The sequence below is a fragment of the Triticum aestivum genome, chromosome 4A, assembly GCF_018294505.1.
Source record: "Triticum aestivum cultivar Chinese Spring chromosome 4A, IWGSC CS RefSeq v2.1, whole genome shotgun sequence".
NCBI lineage: Eukaryota > Viridiplantae > Streptophyta > Magnoliopsida > Poales > Poaceae > Triticum > Triticum aestivum.
The window spans coordinates 702,019,141-702,037,138 of NC_057803.1; the positions used below are offsets into that span (position 1 = coordinate 702,019,141).

Here is a 17,998-nt window from a genome sequence, read left to right on the forward strand (position 1 = left end):
ACTTCCATCTTCGCAATGTCATGTGTTAATTTTCTATTGACACTTACTTTAGAAACACGATATTGCACACATTACCAAAACGGGGGGCACATTCTAATTTGTGAGACAAACAACCAAATACGAGCATGATGAAGCTTCTTGTTCACATATCAGATACCACTGAAGCAACTAACCATGCTATCTTCACTAGGTACCATAAACATGACAAGTGACGCGCATGCAATTTCCTACAAGGAGGGCTATGACTTATGTGATGTTGTGGAGCGCTCTCTTTCACTTCATTTCTCTCTCGTGCCACCTTTTAGGAGGGCATTTACGACTAATGAATTGCAATGACAATATTCAAGAAACAACTTTGCCCTGACTCAACTTAACCATGTTTCTTACATGCTTAAAAAACCATCATGCATCCTTTCTCATCAGTATGGTGCATAAACGTTCTAGGGCAACATTAGGCAATGATTGTGTGAAGTTATGTCCTACACAAGCCGCTGACAAATCATTGGATATTCTAATGAAACTCCATCTACAAGAACAACCAATTCCCAAATCCATCATTACAATTTCATTAAGGTAGCAAACCAGTGTGCTGACACTTCAGAGGCAAGTACTAGAAGAATAGTCCTGTAATACATTTACCAACCGTATCTAGGTCATAAAGATCTTTGCGCGTGGATTTGGCTTCCTACACTCAGTTTTACATACACAAATACGAGATATACACAGAAATTCGAAACCAATTGCACATTTCAAAGAAGTTGTAGATAGCACTGGCAATCAGTGTTTACATGATTATGAGCACAAACTCTTGAACAAAAAGGTACATCGGGACACAACACTTAAAAATAAGATAAATATTCTAATAAGAAAACCACAGTAAATCCTAAATACCCACGGCCAGGCTAGAACACCTCAGACCGAAATGTTCTCCATTCGATGCATCTTCAAGTAGTCATGGGTGCTAATGCCTAATAGTTTGTATCATCAGTTCCATTTCTAAGACTAGTTCCTTGTATATGTGGCCCAGACAAATATGAATATGATGGGCCAAAATTCCATCAGCAGGTTGCAAATGATTCTGGTTGCCAATATTGCCAACATGCGAATTAGCCCAATTCGAGTACATAATGGTCGTGTCAGAAGAGCCCAGTTTAGCCAAAATTCAATTTTGTTGCATAGAACAACAAGGGTGCTAATGACACAGATAGTGACGGCAGACTTATGAGCAACTGGCGCTAGCACCATGTACAATCCTAGTGCAAAAGCTGCGGTGAAACATGTGACCGATGTTGCTCCAAAATGCAAGGCTACGAGTAAGTAAATTCTGCGACTGCGTGAGTAGTATCCAGAATATATGAGACCTACTATAGACATCGCAGACAAGATGAAAGAGAGTGTGCTGGCTGTTATGAATGCATCAAAAGCATAACTTCCAGAAAGTGTAGGCGTGCCTCCATTGGTATGCTCATCGGCTCTGTAACCTCCAGGAAGGGCAAAAGTAGCACCAAACGTCATAGTTGCAATTAGAACTACAGCAATACACAATGTTTGTGTTGAATCTTTCACCTTTGCTAATTCTTCTTTTTCATAATGTTTTAACTGGTCATTGTAGTTATCTTCAAAGTGATCCCGGCGACAGCCACCACTCCTAGCACTAATGACTTTAAGTGCAAAGTGTATCCTGGCTTCACTGTTCTGCAAAAAGAAAGAGAAATAGGTGAAGCCAAACCACACAAATCTCAATTGCTTTCTTTCGCATCAAGGGCAGTGCTTACAAATAAACTGATAGAGTACATTACCTGATCATCAAAAAATCCCGAGGGGATCTTATACTGCGACGTATCTAGAGCAGTTTGTCGTTTCTTATTTGATAAGTTTAAACGTATTTGCCGATTACCTAACAAAGCACAAAACATTGGAAGACTCCCTGTCTGGATAGCTAGGTGTAGTGCAGTGTTTCCATCATTATCCTGCATATTCAAAATCCATGAGAGCGATCGATTTCTGCAAACAAAACTGACTATCCCAACTTTCTTTTTCTCAGCAGCTACATGAAGGAATGTCCTTCCCATACTGTCACGCAAACTGGCGCTGGTTGGGGACCTGTTAATAAACATGATGACTGTCCCTCTTTCACCAACAGAGGCAGCGACATGTATTGGAAATAATCCATTGTGGTCCGATTGATACAATGTAGCTGAGTTAGCTTCCAATACTTGGCAACATACACTTCCTCGGAGACTTTGCCCTACCATAGCTGCAGCGAAATGGAGAGGTGTACTCCCGCTTTCATCCGTTTGTGCAGTGAGATCACTGTTCCATTCCAAGATCTTTTTCGTAAGCTCTGCAAATAGATATTTCTGTCAGGTTAATCAGGTGAGAAGAACAACTACTATGGAAATGACACTCAATTATAATCGGTAAGCTAAATAAAAATATCAATATTGTCTCAATAGTCGTCCATAAGGCAACCTCGTTGTTTATATATTGAATCTTACCAGTGATCCATGGACACTTATCATATACTGAAATACCAAATTAGAATATAAACTCATTCCACTGTGTTACCAAGTTTTGATAAACCCCACATCTTGCACATTTGAGTTATTAGACCAAAAAATGGAATTGTACATCAACTGAGGATGTAGTGTCATCAGGTGCATGCACTCCTATTAGCTTTAGTAAAACATTATAAAGATGATTCTTAAATCGATATTCTTGTTTCGCAGGCACGTGAAGTAGACGACTAGAATTTCTATACTGGTGTGAAGTGGGATGGTGGGAATGAGGCACTGTACAGCAAAAACTCTGAGATGGAATTACGTTTTATCCATCCTCTTGCTAGTTATAGTCAAAATCTTCTCAGGTTACCATCAAATTACATAGCATAAAATGACTAAAGAATCCATAAAAAAATGCTTTGTAATCAAACTGCCATCAAGCGTGGCCTGCAGCTGGAAAAAAATCAGTTATTGGAATGGAGGAGGTAGGTGTTTGCATGTAGTTACTGGAATGGAGGATGCGGAAGGTGCGGAATTTCGGGAATGGTCGCTCAGAACACTCACCTAAGAGAGAAATAAACATGCAAAAAGTTTAGAACAGCTGGGCGTTGGTGATGGTGGTGGTGGTTGGGCAGGGAGGGGAGGGCGGGGATATGCCTTCTTTCAGGAAATTTGTGCCTAAATATCTACGTCGTGCTTTCAGGAATGGATGGAGTATAGCTCAACACTGATAATTGTTGTTTATCCATTGCTATTGGTGTGGTGCCATTGCAGTGCATGAATGGTATTTTCTGAAGTGCTTGTGAGATGTATCTATCAGAAAAACCACTGTTCTTTTGTTATTGGAAAGAAAAACACTCATTACATAGTGCACAATATTTGCTCTGCAATACTTGGGATTAATCATCTATGCAGGCAGCACAAGGTCCCATAAGGAACATACTAGCAAATAGAAGCCACTAATTGAAATACATTAGAACTTAGGCAGCAGCTACAAACTGAACCATAAAAAACTGAGTACAGAACAGAGGAGCTTAAGATTGGCTGAGAGGGAGAGGAGAAACTGCAGGGGAGGGGGAGGACCGGAGAAGAAGCTAGCGAAAAGGAAGAGGAATGGGGGAAACCAGAGCGGAGGGAGAGGAGAAACTGGCGGAGACAAAGAGGAAGCAGAGAGGGGTGGCGACGCCTTGTGCGCAGATATGGAGGCACGGTTCGGAGCTCGGCAGGACTGGCCGTGGCGGAAGCAGGTTACGTTATAAACGAGCTCTTAGTTATTCTACCTTACATAGGGAAGATAAAGACACACTCAAGAATTTCATCAGGACATCTATGGAAGACTCGTACTATTGTTCCTGGGAACAGAACCTGCGAAAGTTTGTCAAACATAGAATTCTTTTTTTAGAAGCATCAATAAGGGCAATATGAAAATTCACTGAAAGGAATTTCACTGGGCCTACTTACATTGTTACTCTCAAGAACAAGTTGCTCAAGAATGATAGACTAGGTGACCTCTCACAACATCGTGCATGCATAAAAGTTGTCCCAGAATTTATAAGTGGTAATTAAACAATACTGATTGTACTACTCAACTAATGTTAGGCACTGGAACAACAAAGTACATCCCAGCTTTTTCTACGCCATCTTAACTACATATACTCTTATTTTCTGCAAACTGAAGTGGTCAAAGACCAAATTCTCTGAAACATGACATGGGCTTGGAGCCCATGTTTGTCTCATGAAGAACAAGAGTGATGTGTCATAGAGTTTCAGAGAATTTCATAGAATAACATGTCTCAGTGGAATGCACTACTGAAAGTTTCCAGGTTATATAATGGTATAGAATATGTAAACACCCAGCTTGAATATTTATTAGCTCAGAGGATTATATCAAACTTGCATACACACTGGAACAAAGCAGGTTAGCAAAAAGGTAAAGGAGCATATGCTAGATGTTGCTCAATGTTTGATGCTTCCGATGAATTTTCTGAAATTTTACTGGGCAAAACAAGACTTGTACAAGTATAAGTAGGAGATATAAGAGGCAAAAATATGCTCAAAAAATGAAAATATGTGCAGGAAATGGTAGGTCAAGTCAGAAATAAAAGATTTAGTGGAAAAATGCATGGGTACCTCTGCCTCGAAGAACTGCGGCATGCAACGCATTCTGTCCATTAGGCCCAGAGTAGGAAAGCTTCATGTTGCTTGCACTATAAAGTGTCTCAGCAATGATGTCCTCTTCCAGCAACATGGCTAGGTACAGAGGTGAAGTGCCGGATTTCGGAAAACTGGCCAACTCCGAGTTTGCCTCCATTAGCAGCTTGACTATGCCATTATCCCCAATATGGACTGCGTGATGCAATGCTGTCTCCTTAAGCTTGTTCTCCATTTCCAGGAATTCCTTCACTCTGTTAACACTCGTACTCTCATCTCTGGCCAAACTAATGAGATGAGAGACCATCCGGAACATCCCAGCTCTTGCAGCACAGTGCAAGGGCGTGTCGCCGTTCTTGTTTTGCGCAAACAGGAGGTGTTTTGCCCTGCTATGGATGATGTCAACACTCCTCAAGAAGCCATCACTGTCACCATAGGTGGCCACCACATGGAGTACAGTGCCCCCGTCAGTGGTGACCCCATCCAGGAGTGACACCAGAGTTGAAGGCAGGTTGAGAAATGCTTCGATATCATCCGAAACTTGCTGCGTCGACGCGCTTTTGTTGATGCAGCTCTCGGAGCCGTAGGCCATAACCAGGTCAAGGAATGCTTGACTAGGCATAATGGAAGGTTGCACTCGATCTATTCCCCTGTTGAGAAGAAACTCCAATTCCTGCCAAGAGCCAGAGCATGCATGTTGATCCATGAACTAGCTTAAGATGCACACTTCAGTCCATTCACTCCACAATTAAACACTTTAGTCCATAATCTGGTTTAAGTTATACAATTACGGCCAAAACAATTCGGAGAAGGGCAGAAACTCATAGATTTTTTTCCGAGGAGTTTTCAGCAAACTTAACAACATGTCCTAAGCTCGAACTATTTTTTTGGTCATTTGCTAACTTAAACAACGATTCTTTGGTCATTTGCTCACTTAATCTTACAAGATGAGTATAATTAACCACAAATAAGTACTCCATCAAGTGAAACATCAAAAGGGAGCATCATGTACGGCATGAAGATGCTTTCCGTTTGCACTTGCTAGGAACACAACAAACTGTTGGAAATATGCCCTAGAGGCAATAATAAAAGGATTATTATTATATTTCCTTGTTCATGATAATTGTCTTTTATTCATGCTATAATTGTATTATCCGGAAATCGTAATACATGTGTGAATACATAGACCATAATATGTCCCTAGTAAGCCTCTAGTTGACTAGCTCGTTGATCAACAGATAGTCATGGTTTCCTGACTATGGACATTAGATGTCGTTGATAACGGGATCACATCATTAGGAGAATGATGTGATGGACAAGACCCAATCCTAAGCATAGCACAAGATCGTGTAGTTCGTTTTGCTAGAGCTTTTCCAATGTCAAGTATATTTTCCTTAGACCATGAGATCGTGTAACTCCCGGATACCGTAAGAGAGCTTTGGGTGTACCAAACGTCAAACGTAACTGGGTGACTATAAAGGTGCACTAAAGGTATCTCCGAAAGTGTCTGTTGGGTTGACACGGATCGAGACTGGGATTTGTCACTCCGTATTATGGAGAGGTATCACTGGGCCCACTCGGTAGTGCATCATCATAATGAGCTCAAAGTGACCAAGTGTCTGGTCACGGGATCATGCATTACGGTACGAGTAAAGTGACTTGCCAGTAACGAGACTGAACGAGGTATTGGGATACCGACGATCGAGTCTCGGGCAAGTAACATACCGTATGACAAAGGGAATAGTATACGGGGTTGCTTGAATCCTCGACATCGCGGTTCATCCGATGAGATCATCGAGGAGTATGTGGGAGCCAACATGGGTATCCAGAACCCACTGTTGGTTATTGGCCGGAGAGCCGTCTCGGTCATGTCTGCATGTCTCCCGAACCCGTAGGGTCTACACACTTAAGGTTCGGTGACGCTAGGGTTGTATGAATATGAGTATGCAGCAAACTGAATGTTGTTCGGAGTCCCGGATGAGATCCCGGACGTCACGAGGAGTTTTGGAATGGTCCGGAGGTAAAGAATTATATATAGGAAGTGTTGTTTCGGCCATCGGGAAAGTTTCGGGGTCACCCGGTATTGTACCGGGACCACCGGAAGGGTCCCGGGGGTACAGCGGGTGGGGCCACCTATCCCGGAGGGCCCCGTGGGCTGAAGTGGGAGGGGAACCAGCCCCTAATTGGCTGGTGTGCCCCCCTTGGGCCTCCCCTGCGCCTAGGGTTGGAAACCCTAGGGGGGGAGGCGCACCACTTGCCTTGGGGGGCACTCCACCCCCCTGGCCGCCGCCCCCCTTGGGAGATTGGATCTCTAGGGCCGGCGCCCCCCCTGGGGTCCTATATAAAGGAAGGGGGGAGGGAGGGCAGCCGCACCCTGAGTCTTGGCGCCTCCCTCCCCCTGCTACACCTCTACCTCCTCCCGAAGTTGCTTGGCGAAGCCCTGCCGGAGTCCTGCTGCATCCACCACCACGCCGTCGTGCTACTGGATCTTCATCAACCTCTCCTTCCCCCTTGCTGGATCAAGATGGAGGAGACGTCACGCTGACCGTACGTGTGTTGAGCGCGGAGGTGCCGTCCGTTCGGCGCTAGGGTCTCCGGTGATAGGATCACGACGAGAACGGCTACCTCAACCCCGTTCTTTTGAACGCTTCCGCTCGCGATCTACAAAGTGGTATGTAGATGCATCTCTCCTTTCACTCGTTGCTTAGATGAACTCATAGATGGATCTTGGTGAAACCGTAGGAAAAAAATTTACTGCAACGTTCCCCAACAGTGGCATCATGAGCCAGGTCTATGCGTAGTTTTCTATTGCACGAGTAGAACACAAATTTGTTGTGGGTGTAGATCTTGTCAACTTGCTTGCCGCTACTAGTCTTTTCTTGCTTCAGTGGTATTGTGGGATGAAGTGGCCCGGACCAACCTTACACGTACGCTTACGTGAGACAGGTTCCACCGACTGACATGCACTAGTTGCATAAGGTGGCTAGCGGGTGCCTGTCTCTCCTACTTTAGTTGGAGCGGATTCGATGAAAAGGGTCCTTATGAAGGGTAAATAGAAGTTGACAAAATCACGTTGTGAGAAAACGTTCTTCCTAGAACTCAATTGCAGCCACATAAAAGATGCAACAACAATTAGAGGACGTCTAACTTGTTTTTGCACCAATTGTCATGTGATGTGATATGGCCAGAAGTTGTGATGAATGATGAATGATATATTGTGATGTATGAGATCATGTTCTTGTAATAGGAATCACGACTTGCATGTCGATGAGTATGACAACCGGCAGGAGCCATAGGAGTTGTCTTTATTTTTCATATGACCTGCGTGTCATTGAAGAATGCCATGTAAATTACATTACTTTATTGCTAAACGCGTTAGCCATAGAAGTAGAAGTAGTCATTGGCGTGACAACTTCATGAAGACACGATGGTGGAGATCATGGTGTCATGCCGGTGACGAAGATGATCATGGAGCCCCGAAGATGGAGATCGAAGGAGCTATATGATATTGGCCATATCATGTCACTACTTTATATAATTGCATGTGATGTTTATTATGTTTATGCATCTTGTTTACTTAGAACAGCGGTAGTAAATAAGATGATCCCTTATAACAATTACAAGAAAGTGTTCCCCCTAACTGTGCACCGTTGCTAAAGTTCGTTGTTTGGAAGCACCACGTGATGATCGGGTGTGATAGATCCTTACGTTCACATACAACGGGTGTAAGACAGTTTTACACATGCAAAAACACTTAGGGTTAACTTGACGAGCCTAGCATGTACAGACATGGCCTCGGAACACAAGAGACCGAAAGGTCGAACATGAGTCGTATGGAAGATATGATCAACATGGAGATGTTCACCTATGATGACTAGTCTGTCTCACGTGATGATCGGACACGGCCTAGTCGACTCGGATCGTGTAACACTTAGATGACTAGAGGGATGTCAATCTGAGTGGGAGTTCATTAAATAATTTGATTAGATGAACTTAATTATCATGAACTTAGTCTAAAACTTTTGCAAAATATGTCTTATAGATCAAATGGCCAACACTCATGTCAACATGAACTTCAACACGTTCCTAGAGAAAACCAAGCTAAAAGATGATGGCAGCAACTATTCGGACTGGGTCCGGAACCTGAGGATCATCCTCATAGCAGCCAAGAAAGCATATGTCCTAGAAGGACCGCTAGGTGAAGCACCCATCCCAGAAAACCAAGACATTATGAATGCTTGGCAGTCACGTGCTGATGATTACGCCCTCGTTCAGTGCGGCATGCTTTACAGCTTAGAACCGGGGCTCCAAAAGCGTTTTGAGCAACACGGAGCATATGAGATGTTCGAGGAGCTGAAAATGGTTTTTCAAGCTCATGCCCGGGTCGAGAGATATGAAGTCTCCGACAAGTTCTATAGTTGTAAACTGGAGGAAAATAGTTCTGTCAGTGAGCACATACTCAAAATGGCTGGGTTGCACAACCGCCTGTCCCAGTTGGAGATCAACCTCCCGGACGAGGCGGTCATTGACAGAATCCTTCAGTCGCTCCCACCGAGCTACAAGAGCTTTATGATGAACTACAATATGCAGGGGATGGTGAAGACCATTCCTGAAGTATTTTCAATGCTGATGTCGGCAGAGGCAGAAATCAAGAAAGAATATCAAGTGTTGATGGTCAATAAAACCACCAAGTTCAAGAACGGCAAGGGTAAGAAGAACTTCAAGAAGGACGGCAAAGATGTTGCCGCGCCCGGTAAGCCAGTTGCCGGGAAGAAGTCAAAGAATGGACCCAAGCCTGAGACTGAGTGTTTTTATTGCAAAGGAAAGGGTCACTCGAAGCGGAACTGCCCCAAATACTTAGCGGACAAGAAGGCCGGCAACACTAAAGGTATATGTGATATACATGTAATTGATGTGTACCTTACCAGTACTCGTAGTAACTCCTGGGTATTTGATACCGGTGTCGTTGCTCACATTTGTAACTCACAGCAGGAGCTGCGGAATTAGCGGAGACTGGCGAAGGACGAGGTGACGATGCGCGCCGGGAATGGTTCCAAGGTCGATGTGATCGCCGTTGGCACGCTACCTCTACATTTACCTACGGGATTAGTTTTAAACCTCAATAATTGTTATTTAGTGCCAAGTTTGAGCATGAACACTGTATCTGGATCTCGTTTGATACGAGATGGCTACTCATTTAAATCCGAGAATAATGGTTGTTCTATTTATATGAGAGATATGTTTTATGGTCATGCCCCGATGGTCAATGGTTTATTCTTAATGAATCTCGAACGTAATATTACACATATTCATAGTGTGAATACCAAAAGATGTAAAGTTGATAACGATAGTCCCACATACTTGTGGCACTGCCGCCTTGGTCACATTGGTGTCAAGCGCATGAAGAAGCTCCATGTTGATGGACTTTTAGAGTCTCTCGATTATGAATCATTTGACACATGCGAACCATGCCTCATGGACAAAATGACCAAGACTCCGTTCTCCGGAGCAATGGAGCGAGAAACCAACTTATTGGAAATCATACATACTGATGTGTGTGGTCCAATGAGCATTGAGGCTCGCGGAGGATATCGTTATGTTCTCACTCTCACTGATGACTTAAGTAGATATGGGTATGTCTACTTAATGAAACACAAGTCTGAGACCTTTGAAAAGTTCAAGGAATTTCAGAATGAGGTAGAGAATCAACGTGAACAAAAGATAAAGTTCCTATGATCAGATCTTGGAGGAGAATACTTAAGTCACGAATTTGGGACACACTTAAGGAAATATGGAATTGTTTCACAACTCACGCCGCCTGGAACACCTCAGCGTAACGGTGTGTCCGAACATCGTAATCGCACTCTATTGGATATGGTGCAATCTATGATGTCTCTTACCGATTTACCGCAATCATTTTGGGGATACGCTCTAGAAACAGCTACATTCACTTTAAATAGGGCACCGTCTAAATCCGTTGAGACGACACCGTATGAATTATGGTTTGGGAAGAAACCTAAGCTGTCATTTCTAAAAGTTTGGGGATGCGATGCTTATGTCAAGAAACTTCAACCTGAAAAGCTCGAACCCAAGTCGGAAAAATGCGTCTTCATAGGATACCCCAAGGAAACCATTGGGTATACCTTCTACTTCAGATCCGAGGGCAAGATCTTTGTTGCCAAGAACGAATCCTTTCTAGAAAAGGAGTTTCTCTCGAAAGAAGTAAGTGGGAGGAAAGTAGAACTCGATGAAGTACTACCTCTTGAACCGGAAAGTAGTGCAGCTCAGGAAAATGTTCCTGTGGTGCCTACACCAACTGGAGAGGAAATTAATGATGATGATCAAGTTACTTCGGATCAAGTTGCTACTGAACTTCGTAGGTCCACAAGGACACGTTACACACCAGAGTGGTATGGCAACCCTGTCCTGGAAATCATGTTGTTAGACAACGGTGAACCTTCGAACTATGAAGAAGCGATGGCGGGCCCAGATTCCAACAAATGGCTTGAAGCCATGAAATCCGAGATAGAATCCATGTATGAAAACAAAGTATGGACTTTGACAGACTTGCCCGATGATCGGCGAGCGATAGAAAACAAATGGATCTTTAAGAAGAAGACGGACGTGGATGGTAATATTACCATCTATAAAGCTCGACTTGTCGCTAAGGGTTATCGGCAAGTTCAAGGGGTTGACTACGATGAGACTTTCTCTCCCGTAGCGAAGCTGAAGTCCGTCCGAATCATGTTAGCAATTGCCGCATACTATGATTATGAGATATGGCAGATGGACGTCAAAATGGCATTCCTTAACGGGCATCTTAAGGAAGAACTGTATATGATGCAGCCGGAGGGTTTTGTCGATCCTAAGAACGCTAACAAAGTATGCAAGCTCCAGCGATCCATTTATGGGCTGGTGCAAGCATCTCGGAGTTGGAACATTCGCTTTGATGAGATGATCAAAGCATTTGGGTTTATGCAGACTTATGGAGAAGTCTGCGTTTACAAGAAAGTGAGTGGGAGCTCTGCAGCATTTCTCATATTATATGTAGATGACATACTTTTGATGGGAAATGATATAGAACTTTTGGACAGCATTAAGGCCTACTTGAATAAGTGTTTTTCAATGAAGGACTTTGGAGAAGCTGCTTACATATTAGGCATCAAGATCTATAGGGATAGATCGAGACGCCTCATAGGTCTTTCACAAAGCACATACCTTGATAAGATTTTGAAGAAGTTCAAAATGGATCAATTCAAGAAAGGGTTCTTGCCTGTATTGCAAGGTGTGAGATTGAGCTCGGCTCAATGCCCGACCACGGCAAAAGATAAAGAAGAGATGAGTGTCATCCCCTATGCTTCAGCCATAGGATCTATTATGTATGCCATGCTGTGTACCAGACCTGATGTAAACATTGCCGTAAGTTTGGTAGGAAGGTACCAAAGTAATCCCGGCAAGGAACACTGGACAGCGGTCAAGAATATCCTGAAGTACCTGAAAAGGACAAAGGACATGTTTCTCGTTTATGGAGGTGACGAAGAGCTCGCTGTAAAGGGTTACGTCGACGCTAGCTTCGACACAGATCTGGATGACTCTAAGTCACAAACCGGATACGTGTATATGTTGAATGGTGGAGCAGTAAGCTGGTGCAGCTACAAGCAGAGTGTCGTGGCGGGATCTACATGTGAAGCGGAGTACATGGCAGCCTCGGAGGCAGCGCATGAAGCAATATGGGTGAAGGAGTTCATCACCGACCTAGGAGTCATACCCAATGCGTCGGGGCCGAACAAACTCTTCTGTGACAACACTGGAGCTATTGCCCTTGCCAAGGAGCCCAGGTTTCACAAGAAGACCAGGCACATCAAGCATCGTTTCAACTCCATCCATGAAAATGTTCAAGATGGAGACATAGATATTTGCAAAGTACATACGGATCTGAATGTCGCAGATCCTTGACTAAACCTCTTTCGCGAGTAAAACATGATCAACACCAGAACTCTATGGGTGTTCGATTCATCACAATATAACTAGATTATTGACTCTAGTGCAAGTGGAGACTGTTGGAAATATGCCCTAGAGGCAATAATAGAAGGATTATTATTATATTTCCTTGTTCATGATAATTGTCTTTTATTCATGCTATAATTGTATTATCCGGAAATCGTAATACACGTGTGAATACATAGACCATAATATGTCCCTAGTAAGCCTCTAGTTGACTAGCTCGTTGATCAACAGATAGTCATGGTTTCCTGACTATGGACATTAGATGTCGTTGATAACGGGATCACATTATTAGGAGAATGATGTGATGGACAAGACCCAATCCTAAGCATAGCACAAGATCGTGTAGTTCGTTTTGCTAGAGCTTTTCCAATGTCAAGTATCTTTTCCTTAGACCATGAGATCGTGTAACTCCCGGATACCGTAGGAGTGCTTTGGGTGTACCCTATAAAGGTGCACTACAGGTATCTCCGAAAGTGTCTGTTGGGTTGACACGGATCGAGACTAGGATTTGTCACTCCGTATTATGGAGAGGTATCACTGGGCCCACTCGATAGTGCATCATCATAATGAGCTCAAAGTGACCAAGTGTCTGGTCACGGGATCATGCATTATGGTACGAGTAAAGTGACTTGTCGGTAACGAGACTGAACGAGGTATTGGGATACCGACGATCGAGTCTTGGGCAAGTAACATACCGTATGACAAAGGGAATAGTATACGGGGTTGCTTGAATCCTAGACATCGTGGTTCATCCGATGAGATCATCGAGGAGTATGTGGGAGCCAACATGGGTATCCAGATCCCACTGTTGGTTATTGACCAGAGAGCCGTCTCGGTCATGTCTGCATGTCTCCCGAACCAGTAGGGTCTACACACTTAAGGTTCGGTGATGCTAGGGTTGTACGAATATGAGTATGCAGCAAACCGAATGTTGTCCGGAGTCCCGGATGAGATCCCGGACGTCACGAGGAGATTCGGCATGGTCCGGAGGTAAAGAATTATATATAGGAAGTGCTGTTTCGGCCATCGGGAAAGTTTCGGGGTCACCCGGTATTGTACCGGGACCACCGGAAGGGTCCCGGGGGTCCAGCGGGTGGGACCACCTGTCCTGGAGGGCCCCGTGGCCTGAAGTGGGAGGGGAACCAGCCCCTAGTGGGCTGGTGCGCCCCCCCTTGGGCCTCCCCTGCGCCTAGGGTTGGAAACCCTAGGGGGGGAGGCGCACCACTTGCCTTGGGGGGCACTCCACCCCCCTGGCCGCCGCCCCCCTTGGGAGATTGGATCTCCAGGGCCGGCGCCCCCCCTGGAGATCTATATAAAGGAAGGGGGGAGGGAGGGCAGCCGCACCCTGAGTCTTGGCGCCTCCCTCCCCCTGCTACACCTCTACCTCCTCCCGCAGTTGCTTGGCGAAGCCCTGCCGGAGTCCTACTGCATCCACCACCACGCCGTCGTGCTGTTGGATCTTCATCAACCTCTCCTTCCCCCTTGCTGGATCAAGGCGGAGGAGACGTCACGCTGACCGTACGTGTGTTGAACGCGGAGGTGTCATCCGTTCGGCGCTAGGATCTCCGGTGATAGGATCACGACGAGAACAACTACTTCAACCCCGTTCTTTTGAACGCTTCCACTCGCGATCTACAAAGTGGTATGTAGATGCATCTCTCCTTTCACTCGTTGCTTAGATGAACTCATAGATGGATCTTGGTGAAACCGTAGGAATTTTTTTTATTTTCTGCAACGTTCCCCAACACAAACAACGTATACAGATGCTCGATGCATCTCGACGTACCGGTTAATCATCCGATCAATCACGCACCCAAGTCCTGCTAGGTCAGCAATAGTAGAGGCCAGACAACGTCATCTACCTGGCACTAAAATGGTTGGATCTATATATTTCACGGCCGCTGAATTCCTCAATGCTTCCTATTCCTACCATGTCTTATGTTTGCACGGCTTTGACTTAGGGACTTGGCAATCTTACAACTTTCAAAATGAGTGTTTGTATAAATATGCCTCCCAGAGGGTACTTCACTTTGTTACCAAATGTTGGGGTATTATTAAAGGCGACTTGATGCCCATGTTCAATGATCTGTTTAATGGCCACCTTCAACTTTTTAAGCTTAACTTTGGGACTATCACGTTGTTACCAAAGAAGGCGGAAGTGATTCGCATTGAGCAATTCAGGCCGATATGTTTGCTCAATGTAAGCTTCAAGATTTTCACAAAAGTTGGTACAAACCGTCTGACTCAGATTGCTCATTCGGTGGTTCAGCCAACACAGGTTGCCTTCATGCCAGAGCGACACATCCTCGAGGGAGTGGTCGTTCTTCATGAGACATTACACGAAATTCACTCGAAGAAGCTCGATGGAGTGGTCTTCAAAGTGGATTTTGAAAAGGCATACGATAAACTGAAGTGGTCATTCTTACAATAGGCCTTACGTATGAAAGGATTTGATGAGGCTTGGAGAAAGCAGGTTGAATCATTCGTACAAGGGGGTAGTGTCGGCATCAAAGTAAATGATGATATTGGCCAGTATTTCCAGACGTTAAAAGGATTGAGACAGGGAGACCCGATGTCGCTGATTCTCTTTAATGTCATGGTTGACATGTTGGCCGTTCTTGTTAGTAGAGCAAAACAGGACGGTCAAGTAGGTGGTCTCATCCCACATCTGGTTGAGGGTGGGGTGTCCATTCTTCAATATGCCGACGACACCATCATTTTCATGGAACATGACCTTTTTAAGGCCAGAAACATGAAGTTATTGCTTTGCCTATTCGAACAACTATCAGGGTTGAAAATTAATTTTAATAAAAGTGAGTTGTTTTGCTTTGGACGCGCCAGAGAAGAACAAGAAACCTACAAGCAGTTATTTGGATGTGAAATCGGCACACTACCCTTCACGTACCTAGGGATTCCGATTCATCACCGTAAGCTCACAAATAAAGTATGGAAATGTATCGAGGATCGGTTTGAAAAGAGGCTAAGTTGCTGGAAGGGCAAACTTTTGTCTTATGGAGGACGAGTGGTGCTTATTAATTCTGTACTTACAAGTATGCCCATGTTCCTCCTCTCTTTCTTTGAAGTCCCGGTTGGGGTACGGAAAAGATTGGACTTTTATCGATCTAGATTCTTCTGGCAAATTGATGAGAACAAAAATAAGTATCGTTTGGCAAAGTGGGATGTAATTTGTAGACCAAAGGACCAAGGAGGCTTGGGAATTGAAAACTTGGAGGTGAAAAATAGGTGCTTACTCAGCAAATGGCTATACCGGTTATACACAGAAAGTGATGGAGTTTGGGCTCAGCTATTGCGTAACAAATATCTCTATGCCAAAACACTAGCCCAGGTTACGGCAAAAGCGTCCGACTCACCATTCTGGAAAGGGATTATGAGGACGAAAGTGGCTTTCTTTAACAGGATTAAATTTATCATCGGGAATGGACGGGATACTCGATTTTGGGAGGATACTTGGTTAGGATATTCGCCGCTGGCCTTACAGTATCCATCCCTGTACAACATTGCACAACGGAAAGAGGTTTCTGTTGCTACAGTGTTGGGTACTATTCCACTTAACATACAGTTTAGACGGTTTATTATTGGTGACCGTTGGACTAGGTGGATACATCTTGTGCGTAGGTTAATGGAGGTTAACCTTTCGGATGTACCAGACACTTTGCAATGGAAGCTTTCCAGCTCAGGTGTCTTCTCGGTTAAATCCATGTACACGGATTTGATTAATACCAGGACTATCCCGAGGACGGTTCATATTTGGAAAGTTAAGGTGCCCTTGAAGATAAAAGTTTTTATGTGGTTTATGCATAAGGGTGTCATTCTTACTAAAGATAACTTAGTTAAGCGTAAGTGGTAAGGAAGTAAAAGATGCTGCTTTTGTGATCAGGATGAAACAATAGAACATCTATTTATCAAATGTCCACTTGCTAAACTGCTTTGGAGAACTATCCATGTTACATTCAACATAACTCCACCTCTCACGATACTAGATTTTTTTGATAACTGGTTGGCTGGAGTGGAGCCAAAGTCCGCGGCACATATCCGAGTGGGAGCATGTGCATTACTTTGGTCTCTATGGAATTGTTGCAATGACGTTGCATTTAACAGACAAACCATTACCAACTTTTTGCAGGTCATCTTCCGAGCGTCTACTTGGATCCGTACGTGGTCATTACTCAGTCGTGCGGACCACAGGGAGCGTATGGATATTGGGTGCAGCCGATGGGAGATGGTTGCACGGGATACTTACAACTGGTTTGGATGGCGGTCCAATAATAGGATAGACGTTTAGTCTCCTAGTCTTTCTGGCGCCGGTTGTGATTTTTATTTTTGGCCGCTTATGGCTTTTCTTTGCTTAGTACAACCTTTGTTTATTATTGAGACCTCCGCTTGGAACCTTTGAGATATTTTTTAATAAATGGCTGTGTGCATCAAGAGATGCAGAGGCCGGGGGTATACCTCCTTTTCGAAGAGGGTACTTCACTCATATCTCAGTTGTTGTGTACAACTCTCATCTTGCTCACAGTTAGAGTAATGTGTTCACTTAATGTGGTGCAACAACCATGTCGAACATGATAGAATCATGTGGTGCATGTGGTCTCTACGAACTCAGGGAGCACATTACGGTTTGGAAGTTTGTTCATTGATGTGGTTGGGTCAAATAGTTGTTACATTCACTATTTCACCAATAGTATAGTCCTTTTACAATACATCAAATGTTTCAGGCCACGAGTCGAACAATATTAAGGATTAGATCAACTTAATACACATTAAATTATGTAGTACAATGTACCGTAGAAACTCTCTTGACCAAGGGGGGCTAATAGGAAAGGTAAACTCTTTGCGTAGGTTGGTCAAACGAGCTGGGTACACAACTCGGGCATGTATGGAACCGTCCAATGGACTTTCAATTGGATGGCTTCTATCCACATCCTTGGTCCCCAGCTTCGTATTATGAAAATTTGACAGCCACAATGATTCACCTTGGGCATAACTGACACTGGAGCTCCATGCAGTAACTGTCTGTATCAAAGAAGGCATCGCCATCTCATCATCGATCGGTGCTCCTCACCAGCAACTTTGTGGAACGGGGGAAGGTATATGGAGTCTAGTATGCACACAAAAAAGAGAATGGAGTGGGAATGGGACGTGGTAGAATGCCATAACAGGAAGATGGTGTGCAACCTCAGCCCAATGTCCGTGCAGTGGGTGTGTGATACCTGAAGAGAAAAAAGGCATGGCTTTGGACATTGGGAAGGAAGGAAGGAAGTACTTATCTTTTAGATCTAGAGAAAAAACTACTCAGAAGAAACCACACAAATTCAGAA

General features: G+C 44.2%; 1 protein-coding gene across 1 annotated transcript; it reads right to left on the reverse strand.

Moving 5' to 3' along the window:
- Positions 1 to 784: 784 nt before the first annotated feature.
- LOC123084331 (protein ACCELERATED CELL DEATH 6-like) lies at positions 785 to 5,358 on the reverse strand. The gene is made up of 5 exons (XM_044505993.1): positions 4,664 to 5,358; positions 2,022 to 2,346; positions 1,800 to 1,970; positions 1,567 to 1,695; positions 785 to 838 (listed from the first exon to the last, which is right to left on the reverse strand). The coding sequence occupies exons 1-5, from the start codon at positions 5,356 to 5,358 to the stop codon at positions 785 to 787; spliced, it is 1,374 nt and encodes a 457-aa protein (XP_044361928.1).
- Positions 5,359 to 17,998: the final 12,640 nt, after the last annotated feature.